At 33.7% G+C, this 13662-nt stretch overlaps 1 protein-coding gene across 1 annotated transcript in view; it reads right to left on the bottom strand.

Moving 5' to 3' along the window:
- LOC108551618 (octopamine receptor beta-3R) overlaps positions 1 to 13662 on the bottom strand; it is a 48631-nt gene that overhangs the window by 29172 nt on the left and 5797 nt on the right. Inside the window, exon 3 of the mRNA XM_017905845.1 lies at positions 10815 to 11115. Within this exon, the coding sequence (XP_017761334.1) occupies positions 10815 to 11115 (301 nt within the window). The remainder of the gene's footprint in view (positions 1 to 10814; positions 11116 to 13662) is intronic.

Below are 13662 nucleotides of genomic sequence, written 5' to 3'. Positions count from 1 at the left end.
AATTACTGCCGGGTGTCTCGTTACTACGCCACGGAGGGGGTGTGGGTGGGTAAAAGGGGTGGTTTTCAGTGGCGCGACGACGCGGTGCAAATCTTAAATAAATTTCTCTTTAAGATGAACGAGATGATAAGTTGAAAGGACGGGATTAGTCCGTGGAGATTGTGGGGGTGGGTCAGGTTCGTGGTTGCTTGTGAGATATTAAGGGAAATTGTGTTTCGGGTATTTAAATGACAACTTTATTTTAAATCAATTCATCTGGATCTCTGAATTTCTTGGAGATCTTTGGTTGGGATGTTTATTGGGTTTGTGTGGTGAAGAAATTTTATTGGAACCATTTTCCGATTATTTTCGGTATTAATTAAAAATAATTATATTACTTTTGGTAAAGATTGTGGGGGTGGGTTAGGTTCGTGGTTGCTTGTGAGATATTAAGGGAAATTGTGTTTCGGGTATTTAAATGACAATTTTATTTTAAATCAATTCATCTGGATCTCTGAATTTTTTGGAGATCTTTGGTTGGGATGTTTATTGGGTTTGTGTAGTGAAGAAATTTTATTGGAACCATTTTCCGATTATTTTCGGTATTAATTAAAAACAATTATATTATTTTCGATAAAACTTGGGTAATGACTTGATAAAAATTTTTAAATCGTATTTCTCGAGGTCTTATATAAAAGCCTGTTTTGAATTTCTGGTTCAATCCTTGTTTAATTATTTCGGTATAATAATTACATTCTTTATAATTAAAAGTAAATAATTATATCACCATTTTCAGTACCATGTGAATATGTTATTGAGATTTAATTAAAATTTCTGCCACATGCATGAGCAATAATAAAAGAAAACAGGGGACGAGATGAACGCAATATGAGTAATATGTAATGCAAGGGTGAGTTCAAGTGAATTTTGTCCTGCTATATAATATAATCCTACGTAACATAACATTATTACTGAATTTTTTAATAAATGAATACAGAGACACATAAATTTCTACAGAATATTCGCAATTCCCTGTCATAGCTTAGATATTTAATTAAAAATATTACTATCGATCAAACTCTCTCTATCTTAAGTAAAATGAAAATTTTCTGTCCTTTTAAATATCGACAGATATTTCCCTTTCCTACTTTTAAAATATTTTTCTTTCTGTAAAAATAATACTTCAATGTGAGCAATATTGGCAAATGATTTTCACCAAAAATGGAATATTTATACAAATCAGTAATCGTCCAAAGATTAAAAACAAATTTCAAAGACTCATCAGAGTATCTCCATCCACTTGGTCTGAACCTTGTTATTTTTATCCATAAGCGTTTAATCACCATTTAAGGACAACTTTGGATCAACTTTAGATTTAAGTGCATTTCGAAGTCCAATGGCCAAACTTTGCAAACTACCGAAACGTTGTTTGAACTTCGGCGTGATTCTAACATTGTGACACAAAATTTCTCTCGAATTCCCAACTCTGTAAGCTTCGGGGTTCATCGAGTCAATCTTCGATTCAATCAACGTTTGTAAACCGACACTAGAGTTTAATCATCCATCGTGAAACGCTCGCAACACGATGACGATTGAACGAATCCCTCTGTTAATGCTGGAATAAATAAGTATTAAGGAAATTTCTACATTTTGCAAGTCGTCTGGACTTTTACGAGCGGCTCGTAAAGAGTTGGTTGCTAAGTAGAAAATCGTTTAGTTTCTGGCAGACAGCTAGTGCCAATCAATCTTCGTGGCAGGTCTAGGTCCGCAGCAGCCAAATTGTGCAAGTTCTCGAATGCAGGAAATGTCACTTAACCGGGGTATTAAATATCTATGTGTGAAAGCTAACGTGGTAGTCTATATGACGCAAATTTGGCTGTGACAGATCGAAAATTCGAGTACGGAAATAAAATGGAAGCTTCTTGGAAACTCTGTTCCTCGTCGGATCAAGTTCGTTGCTGTTACACGTGGAGAAGGGTGTCCTCGGTACACCTGCTAGCAAATTTTTCTTACCACGAATGTGGTATACGATATTGTCGTACATGGTGGACTGAATATTTTATGTATTTCAGCTACCTATCAAATTGCGAATTTTTTAATTAACAATTGACAATTTGTAATTTTGTTGTATTCGCAATAATACGTTTTTCAAAAGGACGATTAATTTAGTATACCTTTTATTTTATTTAAATTATTGTTTAATTTATTTCCTACTCTACTTTATTTATCTATATTCAATTAATATTGAGGAATATTTCTAATATCGAGAAAATGTAATATGTGATAATAGTAATAATAGCAAATATTTTTATACGATTATATAAATAAAATTTGATTATGGGAATACTGGAGTGCATATGTATGTGTATATACATATGTAGGTATTTTCATTGTGAAAGAAGACAATGACAAAAATAAAATTATAAAAATAGTCTAAAAAAGTAGAATTATAATCTGACACTGTATTAATTAAAAAATTTTAATCACTATCTATCCCAGAAAATTAAAAAATCTCAATAAAAATAAATCACGAAGAAATTCTATTACTTCGTAAAATACTTTGATCAAAATTTTGTTAATGTGGAAGAAATTGTGATTAATATTCCTACCACCAATTTCACTTAGTTTACTTTTATTTTATTTCAACTATTCTTTAATTTATATCTTACTCTATTTTATATATCTACTTCCGATTAATATTGAGGAATATTTTTAATATCGAGAAAATGTAATACGTGATAATGGTAATAATAGCAAATATTTTTATACGATTACATAAATAAAATTTCATTATGGGAATAGTGGACTGCATATATATGTATATATAAATACGTAGGTATTTCCATACTGAAAGAAGACAGTGACAAAAATGAAATTATAAAAATAATCCAGAAAAGTAGAATTATAACCTCACACTGTATTAATTAAAAATTTATAACCACTATGTATCCCACAAAATCCAAAAATCTCAGTAAAAATGAATCATCCAGAAATTCTATTACTTTGTAAAGCATTTTGATCAAAATCCTGTCAAAGTGAAAGAAATCGTGATTAATATTCCTACCATCAGTTTCAAAATAATGTCCAAACTACGAATAAATAAATTACTCCGAAATTTTCCCAGAAATCACTATCCAAATTCTAACTCTGTACTCTCAGTCTGATCATTAACTGAGTCATTGATTTTCTATTCTTAACTGTTCTTAACTGATCTGCACACTTTCCCAATCACACATCCTCTTACTGTCTCTTTCTCTCTTCTCCTGTTACATTTCTCCATCTCTTTTGCTCCACGAAGTGGCACCAAAAAGACATTCATCCAAGTTCACCCAAAACCTTGAATAGACAGACGTGCATCCTTCGTTCCCGCGATAATCTCGAGCACTCGGTCCAAACACTCTTCTTTTACACGTCTGACACTCTAGAGCAAGCATCCTTCACTCTCGCATTTATCATTCTACCAAAACTCTTCGCTTCAGCCACGTAAATTCCATCATTCCCACGGTATGTTAAAAGAAAGAACCGAGGAACGTGTATAACTCTTGAAGCAGGCTATCAGCTTTGGCCGCGATGCTTCCTGAGTCGAGTTTCGCACGGCACCTTCTATAAACGCGAGTGTTTAACCCTTTCACTGCCATATACACAGCGCAAACAAAAAATTCCACGGCCATTTCAACAGGCAGGTTTCCACGAATCAATCGCATAAAATTTCAATTAGAGTAGCACGCCGATTATGCGAGTTCTGATTATACGAGTATGTAATGGGTCACGCGTGCATATTTAAATTGAAAGATTGAAGGTTATCGCCAACTGGAAAATTTGGTACGTAATATATCCAGATTCGAAGAATATCCAAATGTAAAAATAATTTGGAATGTAGAATTAGAAATAATTTTGGATTTTCAGTCGATTTATGACATAAGTCAGAACGATTATCTAAACAGATTTGTCTAATAATTAATTTGGAATTATAATTATAATTAATTGTTATATTTATTCTCTGGAAATTAAAAAAAAGAAACATGCAATACTATTTAATTATGACATTTTTCGCTGTATGAAAATATTTAGTGACTTTTCCTCAATTCGAAGACTACCACAACATAAAAATAATTTGAAATGTAGAATTATGAATAATTTTGGTTTTCTAGTTTATTTATGACATAATTAAGAACAATTGCCTGAACAGATTTGTTTAATAATTAATTCGCATAATCGTTGTTCTACTATAATTATTATATTCAAATTGAGAAAAAGAAGAATGCAATACTATTTAAAAATAATTGCGAATATAGAATTATGAATTATTTTGAGTTATCAATTGATTTATGACATAATTCAGAATTTGCTTCCTTTAAAGGAATTATGGAAACAGATTTCTCCCCCAATTAATTCGGATAATCGACGCTATACTTATTCTGCTATGTTTCTGCTATATTTATTCTCGTCATGGAATACTATTTAATTATGGCTCTTTTTTGCTTCCTGAAAATATTCTGTGACATGGTTCCAAATCTGATTACCTTTTCCTACTTTTTCCCCAAAAAGGCTGTAATTTGAAGTCAAAATAAATATAATTCGTTAATTTTTAATATAATATTAGTAATAATTATTTGAAACAGATTGTGAAGATAGAAAACTAGAAAAAATATTGCAAAATTTTCAGAAACCTGGAATAGTGTCAAGTTCAGATGCAGTAAGAGATATTCGCCATGACTCCTGGGCAAGTACGAAGCCGTAACAGCTCGTTGGAAAACAATTCAACTGTTACTATACACACAGGGTAAGGGAGTTATTTATTTCCATTACAATGATTGGCACCTTGCGAGTCGACTCTGTTCCCATCGGGCTCGAGTTTCTCCTTGAATACCGCCTGTACCGAGAAAACGTTTTTACCCGCCCGCCCGTCAAATTACCACGAGGCGTCGCGACACGGTGCATTAAGTCGACCACTTATCTAACAAATGACTTAAAATGGCAACGTACTCGCCTCGAGGATCGATAACGAGAATTTCTGAAATTTTCGTGACTCGACGAACCTTAATAACGACGTGATCGATAAGTAAAAGTCGATTAAAAATCTGCAATTCTGAAATACAATGAAATCCATCGTGAGCGACTAAAAATGGTAATGTACTTACTGATGGTGCTGGTAATAAAAATTTCTCGAATTCTTAACGTAGCACCATAAATTAAAATCCATTAAAATACACTAGTATTTCTAAATATAATAAAATATAATAAATAGCACAAAATAATAAAATAAAGTTAAAAATGAAAGGGAATTCTAGAAATTTAAACAATACTACAAAATACAAATTAGAATCTGTATAGATAAAATTTTTAAATTGGATAAGAGTTTTTAAATTTGTATAGACATTAAATTTGAAAAATGAATAAGAATTTTAAAATTTGTGTAGGTAATAAAATTTAGAAAATGGTAATAAGATGCTAAAATTTTATAATGATAAAATTTTTAAGTTTGCATAGACAATATAAAATTGAAAAATGGATAAGAATTTTAAAATTTGGAAATGGCAATAAGATGCTAAAATTTTATAATGATAAAATTTTTAAATTGGATAAGAGTTTTTAAGTTTGTATAGACAATAAAATTTGAAAAATGGATAAGAATTTTAGAATTTGTGTAGGTAATAAAATTTGGAAAATGGTAATAAGATGCTAAAGCTTTATAATAATAAAATTTTTAAATTGGATAAGGGTTTTTAAGTTTGTATAGACAATAAAATTTGAGAAATGGATAAGAATTTTAGAATTTGTAATAAAATTTAAAAATAGGTAATAAAATTTGGAAAATGGTAATAAAATGCTAATTTTGATACTACTGGATTATCAATACAGAAGTAGAACTTGCATCCTGGTATTAGAATGTTATCGTCCAGATGGCAAAATTCTACAAGGAAACTTAGAATAAAAACGAAGTCAACTTTGGATATTAAGAAAAGTCCACTGCGAAATTCTAGAACCTAAATTTCTACGTTTGTAAGTAAAAATAGTTTTCGCAATCCAAAATTAGATATCCTCATACTTCGACCGTAATACCGGAAAAAGTACTTAAAATGATAATGGAACTTCGCGAAATGTAGGAAAACCTACTTTCAAATTTTAAACCTTCTACCCTTTGCATCCCTGCAGAGAAGTAAAATATGTATTTAAAATAACGAATTCTATTATAATACGTTGACAAGAATCTTTGATAAAATTTTAAGCGAAAAACAAGAGCGAAAGAGACAAATTTTTATAAATCCCACGTAGACCTAATTTACATACATATCTAACTACGTTCCCCATGTCATTCAATTAACTTTTTCGCGAAGAAACTCAAAAGCGAGTAACATAAAATTCACACACGAAATTTTCCTCTGACGCCCAAACGTGATAAAAATAATCTCATTTACGCTATTCCAAAATTTTCGACACCTTCCAAGTAATTCTATTATTACAAGCAAGTTACGTAATCTCATTATATTTCGATAATATATTTATTACTTACAGTATATGTATAATTTATCATTAACATAATAATTATTCGATTATATTATAAAATTATTAATATTATTTATTACGTTATATTATATATAACAACTATCACAGATGGTTTGCTTTTTTATTTAAGATTGTTATCACAGAAATATATTATATATTTATAATATTTGAATCGCGTAATGATACTCAATGAATAATAATTCATTTTTAGATCACCCCATTCGTGTCGTAAACGATTTCTGTATAAAACGTGATCCTATTACCCCGATATCATGTTCCAACCATAAAACGAGGCATAACCAGGGAGGAATAAAAATAAAAAGGAAAGAAAGGTGGAGGAAGATGATGAAAAAATTATACGTGGTATCAGTCCGAGAAATTTCGACATCGATCGCACGTCATTTTTGGTGAAGCAATAATTGCTGCTGCTGGAATCTGTTATTACCGTGCGAATGCCGATTCGCAGCGAAAGTTGCCGCCATTTGCTTTTTGCGCGACTCGAACCGCGATTACCTGCGTTCCTCCTCGCTTTTGCTTCGATTTCCATGCGATATCAAAAGCGTTCCAACCTTTGCACCGCTCGCATTCCATGCTCTGGTAAAACGCGGCATTTCGTCAAGAGCGAGCTTCAAACGAAAACGAAACTGAATTCAATTTACAGCCAGAAAGCCGAAAGTCTCTGCTCCACCGAGGTGAGATAGTCAAAGATACAGTCGTACAATTCTCTCTTACTTTTGTGCTTCTTACGACTAGAAAGTGCTTCCTCGATGAGTAATTGAAATTTGTTGCTGTCATACTGGGAATTTTTAATTAATTAAAATTTAATTATTTCGAGTAAACGTGATTTTTTTTATAATAATCGTGTAATTAATATTCGAATTTTTCTGAAAAATTCTGAATTTTTTCGTCAGTTCTATAGAGAGACAATTACTTTTCTAATAAAGCATTGGATATATCGTGGAGATACGAAGAATGAATAATTAGTCACGTCATAGATAGCATTCAAAAGGAGATTAATTAATGTTGTTTAAAATTTGATACGCCGTGGATTATAATTAAAATATGAGAAAATGATGGGGCTATAGAGAGAATTTATTTGAACACGATATATCGCAAATTTGATCACACTTCGTAATTTTTTTTCGAAATACAGGCGTAGCTACGAAATTTTATATGTATAATAATTAAAAGAGAGAAATATAATATTATTAAACGTCAAAAACATCCAAAATGACCTAAATTTATGAATGGAAAAATTACCCAAAATTGTTTTGATACTCTCATTGTAAAAAGTTACACTCGCTTAAATCAAAAATGAAAAGAAAGGAAAAAAAATGAAATAGTAGAAACATTATTCTGCGATGACATGCACGAAAATTATGAAATATCTTTCTTATAAAACTGACCAATACAGTTATCACCTTACGCGTCAAAATTAAATACCCTGCAAATTTACATATTACGAAGCGGAATTTTTATTTCGAAAAAATTTGCAGATTCAATCCCAACGGTTTGCGTAAAAACGAGTTTAATTGCAGAAAATGCTGTTACGCGAAAAATTCGTAAAATTTGTTATGCAGATTTCGGTTTTAGAATTTTTAACGGCTTCTCTGGCAAAAATTTCCAAGTATAATATCCGAGAAGCATATATTTCGCTTCCATTTTATTGTTGTGTGAAAAAGTACTCCCCCTACTAAAGAAGTATGCCATTTTGATTCCCGACACAAACAAAAGATGCAAAATCATCATCTTCTTGTGAAAAGCAAAATTTAAGCAATTGATGCACTAAGAAAAAAGTGGTGACCCAGGAATTTTGGAAAATTATGCACTTTCGGTACAGATAAATGCATCACGTGACACGCCATTTCATTTTAGTTGATCAAATTTTGTTTCAGCCCATATCACTTTAAAGCTATGGCTGAACTCAATTATGCGAGGTCCCTTGTGCAATTAATTATATTTTCAGTAATAAATTCAATAAAATTTAATATATCAATAATACATTTGAAGTTGTGATTCAATTATAGCAACAGGAGGTATTTAATTAATATTTACACCCTCCAGTGTGCAGTTCAACTACCAATTTAACAGCACCATTTATTAAATTACTGTATTACACCACTATCTCACAATTATAAAATTAAAATGAATTAAACCTACCAGAAAGAAAGACAAAGGAAATAGAAATAATTATCATGACATAAATATTCAAACAAAATTTAGTATTATAATATGATCCAATAACTTTTATTCTATATTTCCACCCCTATGAAATAATCATACAATCAAAACGTCCCTTATGAAACAGCTTCAGCATCACACCACACATAAACTTATTCCAATCCCACAACTCAAAATTCAACAAACTTCAACAATTCCACATACACATTGTGTCCAATTTTAATAGATAAATCCCAACTACTCATACATCTATTATATTATACTATACATTACGATATATACACTCCACCTCCTACAAAAATAAATAAATAAATAAATAAATAAATAATGACACGATTTTATCTGAATCATTTTTTCGTTCAGCAGGCTACTCAGCGAGCAGCTCGGATTTATCGATGAAAACTGGACACCCGGTGCAGTATACATAAAAGTTGAAGTCAGAACAGGGAGTGGGAAATGGCGACAAAAATAATTCCGGGACATGACACGGACGCCGGAGTGATTTTACAGGTGTTGAAGGACTGTTTGTTTTCTGCTTCCTCCACGCGGCGAGTGTCCACTTAATAAACGTCCCGCGGAGAGAACGAGCACTTCGAGATCTAAAAATACGAAAGCTCCAGAACGGGTCTCGTGGTTCGCAAACGACCGAGACAATACACCGTTGGCACAAGGAACACCGCGTTAGACGACACACGGCAAACGTTCGGATCTTTTGTCCCGTGCGATCGAAGACAAGGTCGGGCGCGACACTAGCGCCGCGCGCGGCCCTCGATAAATAACTCGGATTCACGATGGCGCGCGCGAATATCGGGTTTCAACGGACCAGGGAAAAGTAAGCGGGCTTATCGGATAAAAATAAGCAAAGACGCTGGAGTGGGAAGGGAATGGTTAATATTGTCATTCGTGACAGCTTTTGGAAGCTAGAATTAGTGGTCGGATGATATAGTGGACCTGCTTGCTGCCCGAGTGGTGTTCAACATCGAATAATTGGTTCTAGGGGAACGAGATTTAATCTTCATTTATCAACGTGTTTTGTGTATTTTTCGAAGAATTATTGGACAAGGAAAAAATTGCTTTTTCCAGGGGGATATATAGTCGCGAGTACGTATTCAAAATGGCCGATGAAATGAATGTCAGACAGGATATTGCGCGTTGTTTGGAGACAAATTTCGGATTTTATTTATTTCTCTTAAAGAGATATCAAATTATCGAGGGTAGAATAGCTGAAATTTTTGAGACACGATAATATCGTGTAATATTTTATTATTAATGGCTCGTTTCTACGAAAGTAAACGCGTGAGCATAATCGATAGGCTCCGTATAACTCGAATAACTTCATGATAAATGCAAAGGAGGAGGAAGCCTAGAGGAGAAGGTATAAAATGAACGATAACCTGTGAATATTTCAATCGACGGTAGTGTTCCCCGAGCCATTGTCAGTCAGCGCGAAACATAAAATCCTCAGGGTCCTAAATGCTTCATGCAACCTGCAGAATATTCTAAGAGGAAATAGTCACTTGGACTAGAACAGAGCTAAAAATAAATCTCCTCGACAGAGAATTTTTAATTTTTAATAGAACTCTCTATAGCATAGTCTAATAGCACCTGCAAAAATAAAATCCGTCACTGAACCGGTCTAAATGTATCAGAGCGTTCCTCTCTCAGACCTACTGAGCAAATAAATCGTCAGCGATGCACGATGAAACTATATTTCACGTTCAAAGCGTAAATTCATCCTAATCGTAGGACACTTTAGTCCCAAAGGCTCTAAAGGCAGCAAATCTTTCGTCAGTGCAGTCTAACCCAGTGCAGTCCAGGTGCACATCTGGCACCAGAGATACACACGCATGTGTGAGAGGAGTCTTTATTTGGATGGCGTCACCCTGCATCGATAACTATGTTTGCTTCGAGGGACCATCAAGATTTTATCACTTTTCGAATCCTATAAAACCCTGGCTGAAGGGTTCGACGGCACTCTTTCTACAATTTACCGTCTGCAGCACGCATCGCACAAGTCTCGAGCCTCCACGCATTTGTATCGGAAGAGAATAAAATAAAATCAAAGTTTAAAGTTAAATCTCTATAAACCCGATCCTTTTACCACACATGCCAATCTTTGAAGTTTCACTCTTTCTGTGACCACTCACCGTTCTCCACGTTCAGCTCCGCGGCCGTTCTATACGACACAGGTCTGCCGAAATCGCTGGCGTCACTCGGGTGTAGCAACAGCTGATGGGATGCCCTGGAATGATGCCTCGAGGTGGACGCCCGGTGCAAGTGAACACTATTTAGGACGGTATTGCTGGAGGCGCGGCTGAGCGCCTCCCTTTGACGCACAGCCTCCTTGTAGATCTTGCAGTACATCACGATCATCACGAGACCAGGAATCCAGAAGGAGACCGAGGAACTAATCACGGCGTAGGCTCGGTTCACCTCGAACATGCACACCTGATTCACCGACACACACCGTGTTCAATAGTTTTGTTAAGCAGAACCTCTATTTATTTACGAGCATTCCCAGTTTTATTTTTAGCCATACACTTTCGGGAAGGTCTCGCGTTTCGTTTCGAGCTGAACACTTTAGGAGGAGTTCGCGTTATGGTTTGGATATGGGTAGGTTGAATTACGGGATTGGGTTCTCTGCTGGAGTTAAGTTTGGGATAGGGATGGCAGAATATCTCTGATCAATTGATCTTAAATTTTTCATTTTTGAATTTCATAGGATTTCGTAGATTTTAAGAATTCTAGTTGGTTCCTTGATAATTGAAATATTTTTTGAGGGGAAAGAAATTGGTACTTTTGGCTTACAATTAGAGGACATGTCCTGTTAGCTCTAACTTTGAAACAGAGAAAGTCGTAGGTGAAGGATGATTTTGGATCATCGAATAAATTTTTTTTTAATTTTTAATTCTGATTCGCTTCATCATTTTGCTGAATACTTTAGGAGGAGTTCGCGTAATGGTTTGGATATGGGTAGGTTGAACTGCGGGAGTAGGTTCTCTGTTGGGGCTAAGTTTGGGATAGGCGTGACTCTATATATACACGGAATATCTCTAATTCATTGATCTTAAATTTTTCTTTTTTGAATTTCATACGATTTCATAGATTTTGAGAATTCTAGTTGCTTGTTTGATAATTGAAATATTTTTTGGTGCGAAAGAAATTGGTACTTCTTGCTCGGAGGACATGTCCTGTTAGGTCTAGCTTTGAAATAGTGGTAGTCGTAGGTGAAGGATGATTTTGGATCATTGAATAAATTTTTATTTTAATTTCTACGTGATTCTGTGCTGTCTAGTTGGCTTTTGGTAAATGAATAATTGAAATATCTTTTTGTGGGAAGCAGGTTTGTTCGATTTTCAGGAAGATCTCTATTCCGGTGATTTCATTAGCGAGCTATAGTGGGTAATGGGTTAAGCGAACTGAAATGGGTTTGGGAGAAAATAGACCTTTTTGAAGCCTATTTGAGGTCTCTCAAAGAGATGGATTCTTCGTTGTAAATACAGAACTCCTTTCTAGTGTCGAAATTGTTTTATTTCTGACGGTGAATCAAGTTCGAGGCTTTTGGCTAAATTGATTAAAGATTTTGACGATTTAAATGCGGGTTCGTTTCCTCTGTGAAACTCTTCTCTTATATTCGGATATTTTGGTCCGTTGCGTTTTAATCTCTAATTGAACCGGTTCGATTTGGATTTCCCTGATATTTTAGACCTTTAATTTGCTTCGACTGAATTTCTTTCCTGCAAGCTATACTTGGAAAAGTTTTCAGCAAATTGCTTAGATTTCCCACGAATTTTTATCTTTCTTTTATTTATACATTTTGCTTCCAATTGATCTTTCAACTCGAGTTCCTTTTAAATCTTAAAATTTGTGGTATAAATTAAGAACACTTTTTGAGTAATGAAATTAATCCTTCTCGGTAACAGTTTGACATTTCTTTTCACTTTAATTTCATCTGCCAGATCCTCTTGTCTAGCTCAACATTTTTTAAACGTTTAAAACTTCAGCTGCAGTAATCCAGAGCTTCTCGAGGACTCCTCATTTTTTGACCTCATTAATTCCTTTCTTATAACATCTTCCCTGCACCTGTACAACTTCCGAACTACTTAATTGGGCGAGGTTAAATATTTCTTTAATCTCCCTGCCTTTTCGAATCGTCCTCAAATTGCTTATATTCTAATTTAAATATTTCAATGAAATATTCTTTGAATTATTTATTCCTAAATTCCCTCATTTCGTTTTTTCTCCCCCTTTCACGAAATTTTTTCTGAAATTATTGTATTTAATTGGACAAATTTTAATATTTCTTTGCTCTTCTATAATTTTTCACGCGATATTTTTAAATTATTTATCTCCAAACAGCTTAAATTTTTATTACTGTTATTTCCTTTTTTTAGAGAATTTTAATTTAACACGTGTTTGGATTTTTTCCACCTTTTTGAATTGAAAAATATTTCTTTGAATTCGGAGAGGACACGTTTCGTGTTAAATGCAGCTGAATGGGAAGAAAGGGAAGAGAGACACGTTAATGCGACAGTAACTTTAATCAGCGGAATCTGTAGAAATCACGGTAAGCACATAAATTTCGAAAACACGAAAGAGTTATTATTCGATGGACAGAGAAATATGAAAGTTGAAGCCACGGCAGAATTTCGATTAACAGAATGCCCATTGTTGGAACGGTTCATTGTACCTGCTGTATTATCGGAGCAATATATTTCGTCCTGCCATTTTGTTCCTTTTCTCCGTGGTATTTTGCAGTAGAACCCCGATTAATCGCGAACTTATTAACTGCGGCTTCAATTATCGGAAAATTATGCCCCAGTGATGTTATTTTTTCGCGTGAACTGCATTTAATAAATCATCACGATTTATCATCATTACTCCCAAATTTTAGAACAACTCGTCAAAGTGACAAATAAAGGGAGAATGTTTCAGCAAACAGAAAAATTGATAAATAAATAAATAGCAATTTTAATCATTAAATTATTGGCATAT

Source organism: Eufriesea mexicana, unplaced genomic scaffold (assembly GCF_001483705.2).
Source record: "Eufriesea mexicana isolate 0111107269 unplaced genomic scaffold, ASM148370v2 scaffold4787, whole genome shotgun sequence".
In the NCBI taxonomy this organism is placed as follows: domain Eukaryota; kingdom Metazoa; phylum Arthropoda; class Insecta; order Hymenoptera; family Apidae; genus Eufriesea; species Eufriesea mexicana.
The sequence above is the reverse complement of the archived record's forward strand: the minus strand, read 5'-3'. Positions and strand labels throughout refer to the sequence as shown.